The following is a 22,378-nucleotide window of genomic DNA, read 5'->3' on the forward strand; positions in this document are numbered from 1 at the left end:
TGGCCCAAACTAAACATTGTTGAATAATTGAAAAGATGGTTTTAGTGCAACCTGTATGAATAGCCAAGTGTGCCTTAGACTATATTGAAGAAGATTCAATTATTGAATCATTATAATAGGGAAGTTGAAAATAAAATTTGATGATATAAATTACTTGGTGCTATAGATTCAACATGATGGATATATGTAACTCATTACAAGAAAACAACATTTTGGCGAGGAAATTTAACGAGAAACTTAGAGACTCCTAGTAATACATCATACCTACTAAATCAGTCTATTGGGGCTATAGGTGTTCCCCCCTCGAAATGGAATAGGTAGGAATGGAATGCCGTGAACCCATGATTAAGCCTCGTTAGCTCGCTTACTCTTAGTATAGCAGGTCTTTACGAGGAAATTACAAAGAAAGAAGAAAACGTCGTCAGTTCCTCGAAAAATAACGATAAAAATATTTCGTCGTAAAGCTAACGTAACTTTACGTGGTTTTAACGAGGAAATAGACTTTCCTCGTAAACACAACGTAAAGCTTGCATCGTCTTTACGAGGAAATGATCAAATATACTTTCCTCGTAAAATCAACGTAAATTTGCGTTACCTTTACGAGGAAATGTTTTACTTGAACTTTGAGGAATTTTAAAGCACGTTTTTTTGGCTACCTACCTATTCCTCGCAAATTCATCGCAAAACTTCAACTACCAGATTCGGAAAATTTCTATAAATATGGAAGGTTTCAACATAATTTTAAACACACCAACAAGAAAAAAAAAGAAAAACGTGAAAGGAAAAAAATGTCAGGCTCCGAGAATGTCTACGAGTTGCGCAGGTGGATGTATATGCATAGAGATGCTAATGGGAGAGTGACGAAAGAATACATTGCGGGACTGGAGACATTTATGCATCAAGCAGATTCCACACCGCTCGCCTTAGAAAGCGGTAAGATGTTCTGTCCATGTCGGAAATGCAACAATTCGAAATTGGCAAATCATGAAAATGTTTGGAAGCATTTAATAAATAGAGGTTTCACGCCAAATTACTATATCTGGTTTCAACATGGAGAAGGTTATAATAATTATGATCAGAATGAAGCTAGTAGTAGTAATAGCAATTTTCAGGAAGAACCGGTTCCTCATCATTTGCATAATGAACATAGTTACCATCAGGAGGAGCAGATGGTAGATTTTGATAGGGTTCATGATATGGTAACTGATGCATTCGTAGCTCATGATGAAGATGAAGAACCTAACATAGATGCAAAAAAGTTTTATGAAATGTTAAATGCGGCGAATCAACCACTTTACAGTGGTTGTAGAGAAGGTCTCTCTAAATTGTCGTTGGCTGCTAGAATGATGAATATTAAAACTGATCACAATCTACCTGAAAGTTGCATGAATGAATGGGCAGACTTGTTAAAATAGTATTTGTCGGAAGACTGTGTCTGCTGATTCTTATTATGAGATTGAGAAACTGGTTTATAGTCTTGGGTTACCTTCGGAGATGATAGATGTTTGCATCGACAACTGCATGAACTACTGGGGAAATGATGAGAAGTTAGAAGAATGTCGATTCTGCAAGAAGCCACTATTCAAGCCGCAAGGACGGGGACGTAATAGGGTACCGTACCAAAGAATGTGGTACCTACCAATTACAGACAGATTGAAAAGATTGTACCAATCAGAGCAGACTGCTGGAAAGATGAGATGGCATGCCGAGCATACTCAGACGGATGGTGAGATGACACATCCATCAGATGCAAGAGCCTGGAAACATTTTAACAAAGTATATCCGGAATTCGCTAGCAATATCCGGAATGTGTATCTCGGATTATGCACAGATGGATTTAGTCCATTCGGAATGTCAGGGAGACAATATTCATTGTGGCCAGTCTTTCTTATGCCATACAACCTGCCACCGGAGATGTGCATGCAACGGGAGTTGCTATTCTTGACCATATTAATACCTGGTCCGAAACATCCTAAAAGGTCGCTGAATGTTTTCCTGCAACCACTGATAAAAGAGTTTAAGGATTTGTGGTCAACAGGGGAGAGGACGTATGACTGCTCAACGAAGACGAATTTCACGATGTGAGCGATGCTTTTGTGGACCATAAGTGACTTTCCTGCCTATGGGATGTTGTCTGGATGGACTACACATGGGAGATTAGCTTGTCCATATTGTAATGGAGCGACAGATGCGTTTCAACTGAAGAATGGGAGGAAGACAAGTTGGTTCGATTGTCATCGTCGATTTCTTCCCATTGGCCATCCGTACCGAAGAAACAAGACATTGTTTAGGCACAAAAGGGTTGTGAGAGACACTCCTCCTCCATATTTAACTGGAGAAGAAACTGAAAAGCAACTCGATTACTATGGAGCTTTGGAAACAGTTCCTCGTGGTGGTAATTGGCATGTCCCCCCTAATATGTATGATTCTTATGGTGTTCATCACAACTGGCACAAGAAGAGTATATTTTGGGAGTTGCCATATTGGAAGGATCTTCTTCTGCGCCACAACCTCGATGTGATGCATATAGAGAAGAATTTCTTTGAGAACATCATGAATACAATATTGAATCTCCCGGGGAAGACAAAAGACAACATAAAATCGAGGTTAGACTTGCCGGATATTTGCTCAACAAGTGAGTTACATATAAACAGCAATGGGCAAGTTCTTGTTCCGATATTCAGATTGTCTTCAGAAAAAAAGTCGGTGTTGTTCAACTGGGTAGCATCAGAAATGAAATTCACCGATGGGTATGTTTCAAATCTGTCTAGATGCGTTGAAAAGGGTCAAAAGTTCTCCGGGATGAAGAGTCATGACAGTCATGTCTTTATGCAACGACTACTTCCCTTTGCTTTTGCGGAGCTACTTCCTAGAAACGTACATGAAGCACTTGCAGGTACTATATTATATATTGCAGTAATTTTATATATAATGATTTAGTTTGAAATAATATATGACTAATAATGTATATAATTGTTTTTGGAATATACAAGGCATTGGAGCATTTTTCAGGGATCTGAGCACCCGCACTCTTAAAGTAGAAATCGTGGAACAGCTTCAATAGAACATTCCCATCTTATTGTGTAATTTGGAGAAGATATTTCCTCATGGGTTTTTTGACGTCATGGAGCATCTAGCTGTCCACCTCCCATATGAGGCATTGCTTCGTGAACCTGTACATTACGGATGGATGTATCAGTATGAGCGAGCCATGAAATATTTGAAGGGAAAAGCAAAGAACCTTGCAAAGGTTGAAGGTTCTATAATTGCTGGAAGTTTGACGGAACAAACTTCTCACTTCACATCGTACTACTTTGCGTCAAAGGTACGTACTCGGAAAAGAGCTCCAAGGAGATATGATGATGGTGGTGTCGCGCCAATATACGCAGTTGCTGGTGTTCCAGACATCTTTAGCCAGATTGGACGACTGGGTGGAAAATCAAAAGAGGTTTGGTGGTCGAGTGAAGAAGACGCTCATAGTGCACACACCTATATTCTACTAAATTGTGAGGATCCATTGATTCGTTATTTTGAAAGGTGACATAAATGGACACATATAAATTAACACACACACACATATATATATATATATATATATATATATATAATTGTCAAATATTAATTAATATAAAATGTGATTTTACAGCCTATTTGTTTCACAAGTCGAAGAAACATTCCCATGTATATCCACAACTGACGTAGACAAAAGGAAAGATCAACACTTTATAAAGTGGTTGAAGAATCAGGTATTAACTCAAACTCCTTATTCATAAATGATATGTATTTTAACGTTCACTTTGTTTTTGCAGGTTGATTTTGACGACGATGCAGATTATCCTAAGTGGTTACACGAAGTAATTCAATCTCCACATGTAAAGGTCACCACCTCACAGATGTATTTCACACGAGGCTATACGTTTCACACATATGAGTATGGTAGACAGCGGGCGACCAATAACTATGGAATATGTGTGAAAGGGGAAACCAATTTCTACGGTATCTTGACAGAGATTATTGAAGTGGAATTTCCAAGGATATTGAAGCTGAAATGCGTTCTCTTTAAATGTGAGTGGTTCGACCACGTCGTCAACAGAGGTGTTCGGTTTAACAAATTCGGTGTAGTTGATGTCAATGGTGGACGAAGGTACAACAAATTCTTTATTTGGCATACATGAGCAGAATAAGCTTACTTCTATGTTTTCTTTATTTTTTCAGGTACAACAAATTCGAGCCTTTCATCTTAGCTTCACAAGCAGATCAAGTTAGCTACCTTCCATACCCTCGGATGAGAGAATCGGGAATAAATTGGTTATCCGTGATCAAAGTTACACCTCGAGGACGAATCATTAGTGGAGAAGAACCACCATTGCAAGAAGAACAGATAAATGAAGCCGAGGAACCTGAACAACAAATTGATGACATTCTTCTCATTGATCCGCATAATCATGAGTACGAAGATCTTACCGACGAAGGTACAGACGAAGCTGTTGAAGACGAGTTTAATGAAAATGATGATGTTTCTAGTGATGACGAAAATGTATATGATTGATGTATTTGTCTTTTAATATGATTGATTTTCAGACTTAATGCATGTGATTCGATTATTTTAATCATGAAAAAACTATTTAATGTATTGAAATTATAAGAATTTGGGGTTTAGAATGAAAAAAAAATTGAGGTTTGAAAAAAAAATTTGAGGTTTGGGGATTGAAATATGAAGAGTAGGAGATAAGAAAGATGGTGTTTGTGGTTTGGGGTTTTAGATTTTAGGCGTTTAGAAAGCAAACCTCGTTAATTCCTCGTAGTTTACGACGAAATATCGAGGAAAATGAAAAAAGAAAAATGCGGGCCTCGTTAATTCCACGTAGGACTAAATCGTCGTAAGGACCTCGTAAGCTTACGTGGAATTACCGAACCTTTTAGTTTTTTTTGTTTCCTCGTTATTTCCTCGTGGATTTACGAGGTTTTAACGAGATATTTTGTCTAAACCCCTAAACCCTAAACCCCATCTTTCTTCTATTTTGTCTAAATCCAAACCCCATTAATAATTTTACAATTTTCAAAAGATTATATTTTCAAATCTTCAAAAAATTATATTTTTGTTGCAAGATAAAAAATTTAAATAAATAATCTGATTTTGTATAAGTTTATATTAGAAAGAAGAGATTGATATTAGAAGTTAGAGAATTGTGGTTTTAAATTTTGAGGTTTGAAATGTTAAGAAGATATTGAGGTTAAAAGGAAGATATGTTTGGAATATATGAAGTAGAATATATGAAAGATGGGGTTTAGGGTTTGGGGTTTCTGATTTTAGAGGTTTAGAAATTTACCTCGTTAAAAACTAGTTATTTACGAGGCTTTTACGAAGAACAGAAAGACGGGCCTCGCTATTTCGTCTTGGGATTTGGGACGGGCCACGCAATTTCCTCGTAACGTTACGAGGTTTTTACGAGAAAAAAGACGGGCCTCTTTAATTCCTCGTAAAGCTACGAGGAAATTGCGACGCCTTCGTAAGTTATATATACAACCCAAACCTCACACTCTCCATTCGTCCCAACTTCCTCTCCAAGTCCTCCCCATTTCCTCTCCAACTCCTCTCCCATTCCTCTCTCCTTCGAAAATGGTAATTTCCTCGCTCCCATAGTTAGTTTAGTATATTAGGTGGTTAGTTTAAGGAATTTAGATAGGTTTACGGATTTTATGTTCGTTAGATAGATTTTTTAATTATTGATGATAGATTTTTAATTATTGATGATCATAAACTCAAAAAAATATATTTTTGCAGGTTCGCAAGAACATGCTTACTCCTCACTACAGAGAGATGTTCGGAGAGCCTAGTAATCAGTTAGACCCGCCAGGTTCTTCTTCAGGTGCCGGCGGTTCCGGTTCTTCGGATCAGGAGTCTGTTCCCGAGACTCAGCACTTCTTCCCTCCGATGCCTCCTCCGATGGCTCCTCCGATGGCTCCTCCTCAGATCCCCGCCACTGTTCATTCCGATCTGATGGTGCCACCTACTGTTCCTTTCTCGCAGTACACTGTCGAGGATATTCTCGGTATGCCAGACAGAGCTGGTTTACCAATCATAGACCCCGACGGGACTATGTGGTATGTTTATTTTTATAATAATTATTTTATAACTTCATTAAATAATTTAAATTTTCATTTTTTTCAGGTTTGGGGTTGACAATTGCCTTGCGACGGATGTAACCGAGATGATTAAAGGTTACTTCTCCATGGCGCATCCAAACTGGAAATTGACGCCGATCTACATCAGAAAGACGTGGTTCAAGATTTACGCTGTAAGTAATTCTATTAACTAATTATTTTATATATTTTTTTAAAAAATAACAGATTATTAAATTTTTTTTGCAGCAAAAGTATCATTGGTCTATCGGGGTCAGTGAGAGAGTGAGGAAGGCGTTTTACGCGAAGGCGCAAGTTCGCTTGTCGGACACGGTCTGCAACTGGAAGGGTGACTGGATCGTCAAGGGATATGCCTGTGGCAAACCCGCTGAGCTTACCACGGATGTTTGGGACGGCCTCATCCGTTAATGGAAGGATCCCAACTCCAAGAAGATCGCAGCTATTTGCTCTGCCGCCCGTAACACGGTAGACGACCACGGTAACGGCCCGATGCAACACTCTACGGGCCAAAAACCCCATGCCGGTGTCCGTTTGGAAATGGTACGTAAATTAAATAATAATTTTGTAATTATTATTTTTAATATAAATATATTTCTAACAATTTTCTTAAATGTTTTTAGGCCAAAGAGTTGGGACGTCTCCCACTCTTCTGGAACTTTACGAGCGGACCCACAAGAACAAGGCGGGCCAGTTTTTAGATGGCAAGTCCGAGCAAATCTACAACGACGTAGTTGCTCGGGTTGAGGAGCGCCAGACTCAGCTGACCCAGCAGTCCGCCGACGGATTACCCGTTACCTTATCCACAACTGAAATGGATAAGATTTACGAGGAGGTAAATTTTTTAACATTTTATTTTTCTAATTATTAATTCATTTAATTTAACTTTTAAATTTAACTAACAGATATAATTTTTATTGTTTCTAAGGTTGTCCCTAAGAAAAAGGGACGTACGTTGGGGATCGGTTCCGTCAATGATGTTCTGAGAGCGACATCGTCTTATGTTCAGAGACAGACCGAAGAAGTCAATGAGTTGCGTTCCGAGCTGGGCGCGACCAAAAGCCGTGTGACTGGACTCGAGGCCTTCATCGACTTTATAGCGACCACAAATCCGGAATGAGAAACTTTGTTGAGGAACATGAAACAACAAAATCCCATTCCAGGCGAGTCATCGGACACACATAACGAGGAGGATGTTACGAGGAGGAACGAGGAATTCTACGAGGCGATGAACGAGCCTTAGTTTTTTTTTCCGGTTTATGTATTATAAAATCCAAAACTTATTTATATATAAAATATTTTGTTGCATTTCAATTTTATTTCAAAATTATTTATAAACAAAATATTTAAATATTTTTATTTTATTAAATTAATAATTATTAAATTTATCAATAATATTTATTAATTCGAAAATACGCATTATACGAGTTATTTACGTCGAAAGTTTGCCGAGGAATTTACGAAGAAAGGTTTACGAGGTGTTTACGAGGAAAGGATTTTCAAGGAATCTACGTGGAGTTTACGAGGAAAATGTTTCAAGGATATTACATGAAATTTACGAGGATTTGTTTTCAAGGAACTTTAACGACGCGAGTTTCGCGTGGTTTGTACGAGGAAAGTCCGCGAGTGATTTACGAGGAAACGCGGAGAGGAACTTACGACGAAACCTTTACTTCGTCTTTACGAGGAAATAAATGACTCGCTACTTTACGAGGAAATGGCGACGAAATATGTGTTACGACGGACGATAAACGACGAAACCCTTTTCCTCGTTAATTCCTCGTTAACTTCCTTTTACGAGGAATTAACGAGGAAAATGACCCTCGTTAAACATCTGTTTTCTTGTAGTGACTTTCTCAGTATTTTCGATTTTTCATATATTTTTACTTATTTAAAATCAATAACTTTATTATAAATTAAATCATTTATTTTTACTTTTATTTCTTATACGTTTTTTATTTAAAATTCCTTATAAAGAAATACTATGTTTATTTAATTTAAATATAGAAAAAAATTATTAATTAGTGAAGTAGAATGTTAAAAAATAGAGGATTTTGAATTTTAAAATCATTGTATATAGTCTTACGAAAACTAAAGTTATAAAGCACCGTCATCAACATTTGGTGATTACACAGTTGGGGGTAGGGATGTTGTACAGGGTTATCATGATTAAAGTAGTTACAAATATTTAAAATTATTAGTTTTAGTGAAATATATGTTAGTTTGTATACATGTATTATGTAGTTTGCTTATGTTAATCTTCCTGCCAAAATATTTTGAACATAAATATTTTATCCTTATTTATATAAAATATATAAATTTATCAATTTATGTAATTTATCATATCTAGCTCAACATAATATTTTTTTATTATGATTGATTATGACTATATACAATAGATAAAATATAATCGAAATTTTATTTTTCATTCAGTTAAGAAAATGTTCTGCAAATATTTGTAAATTCTAACTTTCATAAAATGTGTATATGTAAAATTTCTTAGTCAAATTATATAAATGATTCTACATTTCTTCTTCCTCAATCCATGGTTTCTCTTTTTGTTAAATTTTTTGTTCTTATATGTATTCCCTTTTTGTATTTAATTTCCCTTTATATTGAAATGAAAAAACATATCAAGATATTATGATTAATTTTTTTTTAGAGATTCCATATATTATTAGATTTAATAAAATACAGTTGATAAAGTTTCTAAAAGATAGTCAAATTTTTTTTAAAAAAACCACACATGAAAAAATCACCGTGCGGGTTTTGATTTTGGTTTTTTAAAAAAATTATTTTTGTTTTCATAATTAATATCATATTTAGATGTGTCATTATGTACTAAATGTATATTAGTTATTTGAATATTTTAGTTTCCTATACTATAATGAAATCCAAACATTAACTGGTAATAAGTATGCATGTCCGTGCGGATATACTTTTCATATATATATGTATAACTAAACATTTTAAAATATATATATATTGTTTCAGTGTTCTATATTGTATGACTTTAATCTTATTGTTTTAATTTTTTTTGTTCGACAAAATTTAATATATGATTTGCTGTATTCATTAAATTTGTTATTAATTATTATTATATAGTAATATATTTTTTGAGTTCGATAAAAATAAGTTCATAATTTCAAATAATCAAATAGAGAATCACGTACAAAAAATAATTATTTTTAATTTTGGACAGTTCATACAATAAATTTTTTAAAATTCATTTAGTTATACTATAAATTGATATTTATTTAGATGATCTATATTTTCATATTTCAGTTTTAAAAAATATACTTTAACATCTATCATTTTTTATATTTTATGATTTTATAAGTAAATACATTATTCTTTTAAAGTAATTTAGTCTTATATTGTTGTAAATTTATTCATAGTAGCATCTATATTATATATTTAGAAAAATGTTGATATATGATGTATTTTGATATTATATTATTAAGCTTCCTGATTTTTTCTTAAATTTTATATTTCAGAATATTCTAATATTTTATTTTTATAAAATAATTTGTTTTTTTGTGTGTATTTCAAAAAAAATATACTTTATGACCTATTATTTTATTTCTTTTGAAAATTTTGGAATTTATCATAATGAATTTGGAAGATTTATTTTGAATAAATGTAATTTATATTTGTATGTTTCAGTTGTAGATTTATTTTATGGTTTTATTTTGAATAGATAATCATATATGGGAAAATAAAATACAATTATGATATTTTTTTAAATAGGAAGATTAATGTAGAAGATTATTTAAGTAATATAAGAGATACTAAAAGAATATGGAGATTGTGTTAGTAAGTATGATATCATTTCGGTTGATTTAATACCTAAAAATAGAAATTACATTTGGAATGTCCTCGATTGTAGGTATAAGAAAATCAGTTGAATATAGCATTCAAAATTTTGCAATTTAATCATATTTTCTTAAGATTATTAATGTAATATTCGAAATTAATGGAAAAACTATGTTTTACTATATAGTTTATTATGAAAATATTAATCATAAAAAAAATCTTCATATTAAACATTTGTAATCTATACAAACCAAAACCAACACGACATTTGATTTTATGTATGCATATGAAAATTATATACATGATCAAGAGTTTCATGGTAGTATCTAATCTATTGAGTTAGTACCTAAACTATATAAGACTTTTTCACATTCAACGTACTGTATGTTAACTGGAGTACAATGATTCTGTTGTGATGAATTATGTTAGTTTTCTGATAAGTTATAGTTTAGGTTTACATACGTTTTGTCTTTGGTAAAATAATTAATTCACTACTTCCACTCAAAAATAATTTAATTGACCAAAAAACAAATTTCTACATAGACGTACATCAAATATTACAAATAAATTATTTAATACAAACAAAAATTAAAAACAAAAAATAAATACTCGTGCGGTCGCACGGGTCAAGTTAAAGTTGTTAAAAGATGGTTCAGTTGTAATGTATGGTTAAGTAATTAAATAGAATTGAGATGATTTGTTTTAAGTATAATTATTGTTTAGATCAGTAGCATTAGTATGTAATTTTTGTGGAAAACTCATGGCTAAGTACTATTTGTACTTCAGTTTTAATAGATTAGATTACTCTAAGCCCATTATACAATGATGGTAGTAAGCCCATCGTGTGTGTGATTAATTAATGAGGCCAAAATATATTTATTAATCCCCTATATATTATTTGAGAAGCATTGAGAATGACTCTTGCTTACGTGTCGTTCCCACAGTGATTCTCAGCAAATATGCTAACGTGTCGTCTCGATAATGAATTGCATTTAATTCGGCATTTAATTTTCCATTTAATTTGGCATTTAGTTCGGTATTTAATTCGGTAATCACTAAACATAAAATCGTAAAGGCTTAGGGGTGGGCTTCGAATACTCATTCGGGTTTGGTTCGGATTTATTCGGGTTTTGGATTTTCGGATTCAAAAATTTCAACTCTATTCGGGTATTTCTATATTTCGGTTTAGATCTTTGCGGGTTTAGTTCGGATTCGGATAAGCCATTTAAATAATTTTAAAAAATTTTAAAATTCATTATATACTTAAGTATCTCAAAATATAGAAAAAATATATATTACATGTACTTTTGGAAAATCTGTAGAAAAAATATTTTAAACATATATACTTTTGACTATTTTATATATACTTTCAAGTGTTTTTGACAGAATATATAATATGGTTTTTTTATGAATGTGATTTTATAAAAACCATGAGATTTGGATATGGTTTGATTTATAACCGATTACACTGAACAAAATTAATTAATAGTAGAAACATGTAAATATGTATATATTTATAACGACGGATGAATATCTATTTGTTATATAAGTTGAACTATAATTATAATTTGTAAATCACTTGAACTATAATTAAGTAACAACTCACTGTATCTGAGGCTTCTTATTTTCAGTGTGTTCTGTTTTGATTTTTTCTCTTTATATTAACATTGAATAAATTTAAATAAAGATTATAAATTTGATAAACAACAATTAATTGAATTTTTTACAGCTTTTTTATCTTTAAATAAACAGAATTGTGTTCAATCGAAGACATATAAATTTGATGAACACTATATATGGAAGAATAGAAAAAAATTTCTTTCGTACTTCTGTTTAATTTTTTATTCTTATTTCCAAATTTTAGAGCTTTTATATTAACTAGAGTCTTTGTCCGCGCTACGCGCGGAAAATGCGTATAACTTAGGAAGGAAATCTCCAAAGGATTAGAAAATTTAATTGGTACATCTATTTTGGTAAATATTGTGATTACTTAACCATTTGATATTTTTTGTAAAGAGACTTCTGCGATTATTTTACCCAGAAGGTAGGTGATAGTAGTTAGGGCTGGGCAAAATATCCGTAAATTTTGATTCGATCCGTTATTCGTTTCGATTCGATCCGAAAAATCCGAATATCCGTAACTTAACGAATCGAAGCAAATACTAAAATCCAATATCCGTCAAAGACGAAGCAAATCACAAATACTAATATTTTTAGAAACGGATATCCGATCCGATCCGTTATATACATATATATGTATACATGTTTATAAAATTATATAATATATATATACTTTTATATCTTTATATAAGTTTTATAATATTTTTATTCACTAAATTAATTATTTAGTTATTAAAAATTTTGAAAGTATGTAATTTTTTTAAAAAAATTTAATGAAATAATATTATTTTATTTTAGATTTTCTTCTTTTTCTATAATTTTTATTTTATTTTTTTAATTTTTTATTACTTTACGGATCGAATCGGATATCCGGCAAAAATTAGGATATTCGCGGATATCCGGTGTTCCGGATATCCGAAAAATTACGAATCGAATCGGATCGAAAAATCGAATATTCGCAAGGTACGGATCGGATCACGGATATCCTTAAAACTCCGGATATCCCTCCGTGCCCACCCCTAGTAGCAGTTACTAAGTGTAGAAGCTGACTGAAATTGCAAAGGGAGAAGTTGAGGGCAGGAAAGTGACATATCAATAGCAGTGGCTACGCCTGGATTTATTCAAATAATGTTGTATATAATATCTATATTACAATATATTATTTCTATGTTATAGAAACATAAATAGAAATTGAATTAGAAATGAGTTAAAGTTACAATTTGTTTTTTTACTATCTTAAAGAATAAATAATTTGTTAAACCCGAGTTATTATCCAAAATAGCTTTTCTTGCATATTTAGGTTATTAAGAAAATATATTATTAATCTCCACATCACATATTTTCTAGATTTTATTTTTGTTACACGAAGATAAATTTTCTATATTTTTAAGGTATTTTGTGTATTCTTGAGGAACATTAATTGTGAAAACTCTAGAAAATCTTACTTTCGGTAACGGAGGTAGTATATGTTTTTATTTATATGTAATTTAATATTTTATAGTATATTTTCGTACGATTATATCATATTTTTTATAATTGTAATAAGTAAATCTAATTTAAATACTGATTGCTATAAATAAAACAACTTTTAAAAATATTGTATGTGTTTAATACACTGAAAATTTTATGTAAATATTATTATTACTATATATTTGCCAGAGATTATTATTACAATATTATTTGTTTAGTTAGAATATTATTCTGGAATAAAACTCAGTGTAGAATGATAATAAAAATATTTAAATATATATTCACAATTTATTTAAATTTATTATATATTAGTTGGTTTTGAAATTACTACTTTAGGAAAATACAATCAGGTTACTACACTGTTATTATAATAATTTTTAAAATACCAATTAGGGGAGTTTGAATATATTTTTCGTCCAAAACTATGATCCAAAAACATTATTTTCATATTATTTCTAATTCGATATAGCCTTATTATTTTAATTTCCATGAAATATATAGCGATTTAGATGATTAGTATTTTTCTTAATTTGTGTCTTTATTTTTTTTTTTTTGTTAAACTTCATACACTAATTTTTTTAATTTTTCGTGAACAGAAATTTTAAACGTTTGCTGGCCGTTATTGTTTAATGTGGTACGGTTAAGAAATAATAACTAAGTTAAAGACTGCGTAGGTTTAAATTTCTAGTGATTATTATATAATATCTAGAATAATATTGTATGAGTCATTCAAGTTTCTAGGATTTAAAATTAGCATCCGCTTCATAACCTAACCAAAATTGCTACTAATTTTCTATAGTAAATTTTTAGTGATTTGCTTGCTATGCTCGATGAAATTCTTTTTACACATTTGAGAAATTCCATAATCAAATAGGTAAGCACTAACAGTTACATAATCAACAGTACAACAATTTGGAGTACTTAAATTAACCAGCAAGCAATTATATCTTTTTCAAAGTGTAAAATATTATATCTTCTTTGTAAAGATATTATTCTTCTTTTTCACTCTCTTGTATCACCTAAAGAAAAAGAGGCAAGCGTTCACCATCTTGGAAGGTACCAAAAGATTTTTGAAGAGACCCAAAGAAGATATTAGTATTATCTGTCCAACAACAAAAAACAGTAATTTGAAAGATAAAAAAGACAAAAAAAGAGTTAAAAACTCTTTTGCCTCACACAGCCAGAATATTTGAATGAGAGAACAACTAAGAAGAATGAGAGTGAAGTTATATAACACAACGATCAAAGATTTCTTCTAACTTTTGATGCCTCAGGGTGCACATATTTCTCAAGTCTCTCTCACTCTAAGCTGCGCTTCCTTTTCATCATTGAGAGCATATTCTATAAGACTATCTGATAAGTCTACAATCTGCAAAACCAAACGAACAAAAAAGACAACAGATATTGCTAGGCTAGGGTGCATGACTTGATAAAAATTCCCAAAATAGTAAGATATGTTTTCTCTAATTAAGATGTGCAGAACCCCTCTTCACTGCCTTTGAGATGAACACACAAAGCCATATAGAAGATTTTGACTTTTACTGTCCACCTCATTCACAAACCCTTCTTTGCGGCCTTCAAAGCCTGGACGGAAGGAGCTTCTTCTCCCTCTTGGCGATCTTCCGCTGCTTGTTCTGTTCAATTCTATCGGCAATGTTACCTGACCTCTTCTGCTGCTTCTCCACTCTAACCTTTTGCTGCCTCTCAACTCTCTCCTTCCACTTCTCTGCGTTCTTCTCGTGCATCTTCTTCTCTTTGTGGATGCTCTGCTTCAGCAGCTTTAGGTCGTCGTGAACCTTGATACCAGCTGCTCTGCTTGTAGCTGCCTGCCACGAGTGCTTCTTCGCAATCACTTCACCTTTCTCGGGATCCTTCTTTGCGGCCTCTAGCTTTAAAGCCCTCTCAAGCTCTCTCGACTTGGAAACCCTCCGTTTCTTTTTATCTTTCCCGTGCTCCTCGTCATCATCGATCTTGACATAACCCTACGTGAGATCCTTAGCAGCCTCTTCCACATCCAGCTTACCCTTACCTTTATCTAAGGCCTTATTATTTTCTTCCACAGTCTTCTCCTCAGAACCTGACTCCCTCTTTCTCTTCTTAGGCACAATCTTCTTCCTCTTTTCGTGGCTTCTTGGTCTATCTGAACCTCCACGACCACCTTTAAGCTCATCGATCTTGCGGTGGAGATGTTGCCTCAGCTCCTCGTAAGTAACCGAATCAGTTTCCTTCTCCTCATCACAATCATCTGCAATCTCATTCAACTTCTCCTTCTCAATCTTCTGCTTGAGCAAATCAAGAGTCGTCAAAGAAGACTTCTCAGGGTCCAACCTATCCCTCCTTGCTTTCTTCAGATTTTCCGTGGTTTTCCTCTTGGCTCTAGCTTTCTGAACCTTGCTGAGACCTGGAAACCACTTCCTCTCCGTCTCATCAGGTAAGTAGAACCTCGCAGGGATGAGCTCTATCAACTTAATGAAAAACTAAGCATGCTGATGTGCCATACAGCTAACATCTGATTCAGAATCAGCTTTCCTTCTTCTTCTTCTTTGCCATCTACAACAATTTCTAAAAACCAATCACACTCAGAACACAGAGATAATAAACTAAAGACTCATACTCAAGTTCAGAAGCAGATACCCATTGAAGTCGATGGAATCATGAAGGACAAATCATGTTGGGTCACGTTTAATCCTTTTCTTGAATTCAAGCACTGCCATTATGTCATGTGAAAGAAGTTTCCCCATCCTCCCAAAGCTACAGTTCTGTTGAAAGATTACAACTTTTGAAAGATTACCAAAGCCGGTTAAGTAAACCTGAAAGAACTACTGATACAAAGTTCTTTTAAAAAATGACAAATAAAAGTTCCAATCTTACTCCAAAAACACCATTACACAGAAGGATCTAAATAACAGTGGTGATAGAATCTCACCTTTGAGGAGGACTCTTACGAGAAAGCCCAATGAGCAATCATACAGAATGCAAATACTATTGCGTGAGGAGAGGCGATCTTGAAACAAAAGGAAGCAGCTGAAAGAAACATTTAGCTAACCACCAAAGCAAAGAGATAGAGAGAAAGGAAAGCCTTTTGATCTTACTATTAGTTATAATTTCCATATATATAAATTATAACTAAGCTAATAAGATAATTATGTGTCTAAAAATCTTACGTGACTGAATTAGTAATTTCCATATGACAGATAAATGAAAAGATGGATCGCTTCTTTCAACGACCACTCTGTTTATCAGTGTTCTAGCTAACACCAGGAAAAATCAGAACAAAATCTCCTTATCAGTGTAAACTTTGCATTGTTTTCTTCAGTTTGTGGTGAAGGGAAGAGCTCAAAATCCAGGCATTCATGGCGGACAGAGAGAAACTAAATAGTAGATAAAGAATGATATACCAAACGTGAGAGAGAAAAGAATTACACGATTTCAAGGCTTCGAGTAGTCTCTAGCTCCACAAGGAGTCGAAGAAGGAGTATAACATCTCGAAGGCTCTGATACCTCAAACAAAGATCTGTAAGAGGAGAAGATGAAAAATGAATCATATAATCATGTTATTGGAGCTGTAAGAAAGAGAAAATGTATAAACTAAACTAAAGCAACTCCATGAGGATGAATATATTCTTATCCTTTATCAATCTCTTGTTTTACCTGAAGAAATAATCAAAGCTTTAAACAATCTGGAAGCTGAGCAACAGATTCCGGAAAAGACCCCATAAAGACACTATTACTAATTTTACAATTCACAAAGAAAAGACTTAATTTCAAGGAAAAATATGAAATGGCAAAAGAGATTTGAATGAGAGATCCACTAAGAAAAAAAGTAGTTAAGTAAAAGAACACAATATCAAAGGTTTCTTTAACTTTTAACACCTCACCTTCTGCTTCTTCTCAATCTCTCTCAGTCTTCTTCTTTTGAGATCAGAATCGATTTCTTTTCATCTACCTCTGTTCACTGTACTGAGAAAATCCAACACGAACCATTAAGGAATATATAAGGAAAAAACAAATGGACCTAAAGAGTATAACACAAAGCACCTGTTTTCAGTCATGTCTCTTTCTCAGCTTGATTCAGATTAACCTGTGAGATAAGATAGCATATACGACTGTCATAAAATTATAACAAACACGAGTCATATATTAACTGAGACAAAAGGCCTAACTAAATACGCTATTACAAAGATCTAGATGTTTCGAACATGATGGCGCCATGATCAATTGACATGCATGCTCTCTATCTTCATCATCTACAACAATTACGAACTGCAATTTTTAAAAAAAGGTTAGAACTTTGACGGGTAGGTGAAGTAGAGCAGACGCAAAACACGGGGGTAAGTTATATATTGTGGGACTGGAGAAGTTAGAAAGTTCATAGCCATGAGAGTGTTACAATATTGAAGAAAGCTTTGAAGATTCAGTTAAAGGAGGATTTACGCACCTTTTGAACCACCATTGACGATTGGGTTTTCTAGAGAAGATGACGAAGAGTTATATCGCCGCCGATTGAAAATTTTAATAAAGCCGAAAGTTCTTTTTAACTCTGCGATTGTGACCTGTCAAAATAAAACTTCCTTATTGGTCTATTTTCCAATCCGACGTGGACAGCTTAAAAAGCCTTTCTCAGTCCCTTTTAGTATAGTACTGATTCTAAATTTGATTATTTTATTAGATGATAGAAGCGTTTTTTTGTTTTCTATTCTTTTATTTAAATATATAATATTTTTTTAATAAATGACTTTTTGACAACATGACTCTAAAATTTGTATAATATATAATATGATCACAAACTAAATAATTATGTTTTTAGGCATAAACCGAATAAACCAAAAATGACGGTATATAAATCGAACCGAACGAAATAAATATGGATATAGCAGATTAGTTATATTTTACTAACTGAAATACCGAAAACTGAAAAACCAAACAGAACCAAAACCAAAGTGATATCCGGTATGAACACCCGTAATCCAAATAAAAGCGAATTATTATTTCATTCTCTAAAACATAATAAAAATTATAACTTCACTTCGCGCAAGGTGCGGGTCTTATTCTAGTTTAACCAGTATTATAGGCAAGTAAGTAGATGTACTTCAGAAAATAATAATAAATGAAACATAACTTTCTAAGGGGCCATTTAAAAAAAAAAATCACACATGAAAGAAGTCATGACTTCTGTTTTAATTTTTTTTTTTGTCATGACTTCTGTTTTAATATAATAGATAGTCTATGCATGAAAGAGTTGGGTTAGGGTTGATTCATGATTAACCCATTTTATAAAATCTTTTAAAACAAAAGCAAATAATATTAACATGATTAACACTATTTAGCTATTTTGAGAATTTTGACGGAAAATGAGATTTTGCAAATTCAACAAAAAAACAAAATGTTGGGTTTTTAGCAGAAATCCTTAATTTTATGATTTAGACAGAAAAATTCAATTTCCAGGTTTTGGTGGGAAAACTTATTTTTCTGGTTTAGGCGGAAAACTCATTTTTGCGGTATTGGCTAGAAAACTCAATTTTCCGACTTTGGCGGAAAACAAAGATTTCTCAATTTTGACGGAAAAATCGATTCCTCAGTTTTAGCAGAAACTCGATTTCCCGGTTTTGGTGGGAAAACTCGATTTTCCGGTTTTGGTGGGAAAACTCGATTTTCCGGTTTTGGCGGGAAACCTCGATTTATCAAATTTGCTGGAAAAATTCGATTTCTCGGTTTTCTCGGGAAAACTCGATTTCTCGGTTTTCTCGAAAAACCCCGATTTCTCGTTTTTCTCGAAAAAATAGATTTCTCGGTTTTCTCGGAAAAACTCGATTTCTCAGTTTTCTCGGGAAAACTCAATTTCTCGGTTTTCTCGGGATAACTCGATTTTTGGTTTTGGCGGGAAACCCCAATTTCTCGGGTTTTCTCGAAAAAACCTGATTTCTCGGTTTTCTCGAAAAATCCCAATATCTCGGTTTTTTCGAAAAAAATCCGATTTCTCAGGTTTCTCGGGAAAACTCGATTTCTTGATTTTCTCGGGATAACTCGATTTCTCGGTTTTGGCGGGAAACCCTAATTTCTCGGTTTTGGTGGGAAATCCCAATTTCTCGTTTTTGGCTGGAAAACTCAATTTCTCGATTTTCTTGGTTTTGGCGAGAAAATTCGATTTCCCGATTTTGGCTTGAAAACTCGATTTCTCGGGTTTCTCGGCTTTGGTGGGAAAACTTGATTTATCGATTTTGGCGGGGAAAAATCAGTTTTGCGGTTTATGCGGGAAAACTCTATTTTGTGGTTTGTGGTGGGAAAACTCGATTTTGCGGTTTTGGCAGAAAAACTCGATTTCCGATTTTGGCGAGAAAATCAGTTTGGCTAAAAACCTTTTTTGTGATTTTGACGGGAAAAAACCTTTTGAAATTTTATAAAATTTTCTTTTAGCAGTTTTAACGAAAAATCGAAAAAAAAAATTGAAGGTTTAACCCTACACCAAAACATTGTTCTTTAATAAAAAATATTTAATAGGGTTTACTCTGTCAAAACCCTTTATTTCTTTATCCCAACCCTAAAGTGGCCCTAAACATTTTATGAATAATACATTTGGGTTAGGGTTTTTAAATTATTGAATGAGCTGGGTCAGCCCTAAATATCACAACCCTATGTAACATCCCTAGCTGGGGGAAACAAAAGAGTTTAACAGTATTAGGCTAGCACGTGAGACTTCTAGAAGTTTCAACCTGATTAACACATATACAGATTTAGTACATTTGTAACCATTGGCGGACGGACATTGGTTGTAACGGGGTCACGTGCCCCGATTCATTTTTTGTATTCTTTAACTAATCCTATCATAATTACTTCTAACTCATTCAAAACCTATAATACGTTACGTACCCCCAGCTAGTTCAACTTTTATGCTAGTGCCCCCAGTTATAAACTCTCCTAGATCCACCACTGTTTGTAACTACTATTTCTGTTTACATGAATCATTTTAGTGTTGGTCTCATATGTGACAAGTCTATAATATGTATAAATTCTTAAAATATATATCCTCGGCTACCAAAAAGTAATCTTAGAAATCAAGCTTTTGAACCACCATTTGTCCAGCAAGTGATGCCACAAAACATACAATCGTGAATAGACTAGTTTTTCTGGTATTTTCCATGCCTAGCAACAAGTATTGAATTGCAGACATTGTGGATGAAAACAAAACCATGAAAAAACATGTCGCTGCGGGTACCTACAACAAACCAATAACATAGCCTTTTAACTTGAGATGTAGCAAAAACAGAGCTTCTTTTTACTTATTCTAGTGAAAGGAAGCCTCATTTTTACCAATCCGAGAACTCATAACTACCTCGTGATCGAAGCCGACTTGGAGGAAAAGAGCGAGGGCTATCAGATATATATTGAGCCGTAAAATGTGTTACTATATCATATTGCCATCAAAGAAAAGCTAAAGTTTTCATTCCTCCTCGTCTAAGTTGAAGTTTATATCCATAGAAGCCTATTGATTTATATTCCTCGACATAATATCTACAACATATGTGGTCTACTTTCTTATTACTGCATTTCACGTTTTTTTGTTTGAGGGAGTATTATAGATATTTGGACTGTAAAATGTGTATCTTACAAACTAAGATTATGAAGTCTGTGAAAGACATGTAGATCAAATAAATAGAAACACTTGAAGAACAAGACGATAGTATTCTAGCATATTTACATTATTACTAATTTCCATATTTGTTAGATTTGGATTAGGAAAGATTACATTATATGGTGTTAGCAATATCTTAAAGATAATTGCTATATATCTTATTATATAAAGATTGATTATTCAAATTTACTAACTAACATGATTGCGACATGTGTCAATAAATTTTTAAGATTGTGTCAATGTGTCAAAAATATGATATAATTCTCCTTTTTAAGATTTAAAAGAGATTAAGAAAAAAGAAAATTCTCATTACAAAAATAGTCTTTTAAAGTTCTATTTTAGATTTAATATTTTTAGAAAAAGAAAATTACAAATTAACATTTTTAGTATTTTACATTATATATTGTTAAAAATCTTCTTATAGTAATTTAATTTTTTGATTGCGACATGTATCAATAAACTTGTAAGATTGTGACATTTGTTAAAAATAAGATATAATTTTCCTTTTTAGGATTTAAAAGGGATTAAGAAAAGGAAAATTTTCATTACAAAAATAGTCTTTCAAATTATATTTTAGGATTTAGAATTTTAAGAAAAGAAATATTAAAAAATTACCATTTTAATATTTTACACTATATATTGTTAAAATATTTGATAGTAATTTTTTTTTAATTTCTAAACAAGAAAATAGTTGTGAAAAGCTATTTTTAAAGTAATTATTTCTTTGTTAATTTGTTTTTTTTTAAATTGTGACATGTGTAAAAAATGATACATTTCTCTTTTGTTCCACCGATGACACAAGCCTTCTTAGTTCCGGTGGTTACAGCGGTCCTATCAATGGTTGTCATCTAATATAAAACTAGATCTTGACCCGCGCTTTAGAAGCGCGGAATATATTACGATGAAAAATTTCACTAATAACTTAACAAATATTTTGTTAACTTTTAAAGAGTGTGTATTTAAAATATTTTTGCATTTAAATCAGTGTTTTTAAATTCAACCCGATTGTGATTATACCGGTTAATCCGGAGATCTAACAATTCAATTTAGTTTTTTAATATATTCATATTAAAAAGTTATTAAAACCCGAGACTAACCGATTGAACTGATGGATGACCGATATGTAATCTAATTTGATTGAAATTGTAATAATTTCATAATTTGTAATCTTATAATCCAACTTTAAAGTTCATTATTTTGTAATTTATGAAATTATGACGTTTCTACAAAATTTTAAAGAAAAAATGATGGATATAAAATAACTAAGATTAATGATTGTATTGTTTGGAAATATTTATAGTGGTATATAAAATATATTGTTTGGAAACATTGATAGTAGTATAAAGAAATAAGTATATTGTTTGGAAACATAGATAGTAGTATAAAGAAAGGAACATTAGTGATTTAATGTAAGTTTAACTATAAAGTATAAATGTGTATTTAATTTAAAAACTTACAAAATAAATGTTAGGTCCAACAAAATGTTTCTGTTTTAATAAGATAGACTAGATTTTGACCCGCCCTTCAGAGGGCGGGTATATTTTTGTTTTCAATTTTCGTTTTAGAAATTTAATTTTATATTTGTGTATTTTGGAATCATATTTGTGTTTTCTTAAATCATACATGTGTATAATATTTTTCTAAAAAAATATTAGAAATAAATTTTGATAATTGTGTTGAATTTGTGATGTTGCATAACTA

At 32.4% G+C, this 22,378-nt stretch overlaps 1 protein-coding gene and 1 pseudogene across 1 annotated transcript; one reads left to right on the forward strand and one right to left on the reverse strand.

Moving 5' to 3' along the window:
* Positions 1–3,109: 3,109 nt before the first annotated feature.
* LOC130510855 (uncharacterized) lies at positions 3,110–4,587 on the forward strand. The gene is made up of 2 exons (XM_057007548.1): positions 3,110–3,537; positions 4,216–4,587. Exons 1-2 carry the CDS (start codon positions 3,125–3,127, stop codon positions 4,547–4,549), a joined length of 747 nt encoding a protein of 248 aa, XP_056863528.1. The 5' UTR covers positions 3,110–3,124; the 3' UTR covers positions 4,550–4,587.
* Positions 4,588–14,102: 9,515 nt separating this feature from the next.
* LOC108828898 (ribosomal RNA-processing protein 14-like) lies at positions 14,103–17,500 on the reverse strand (annotated as a pseudogene).
* Positions 17,501–22,378: the final 4,878 nt, after the last annotated feature.

Source organism: Raphanus sativus, chromosome 4 (assembly GCF_000801105.2).
Source record: "Raphanus sativus cultivar WK10039 chromosome 4, ASM80110v3, whole genome shotgun sequence".
Classification (NCBI taxonomy): domain Eukaryota; kingdom Viridiplantae; phylum Streptophyta; class Magnoliopsida; order Brassicales; family Brassicaceae; genus Raphanus; species Raphanus sativus.

Coding starts and splice junctions, on each gene's coding strand:
- LOC130510855 (XM_057007548.1), top strand. CDS start 3,125: ATGGAGCATCTAGCTGTCCACCTCCCATATGAGGCATTGCTTCGTGAA. Junction 3,538..4,215: donor TTGATTCGTTATTTTGAAAG/GTGACATAAATG, acceptor TTATTTTTTCAG/GTACAACAAATTCGAGCCTT.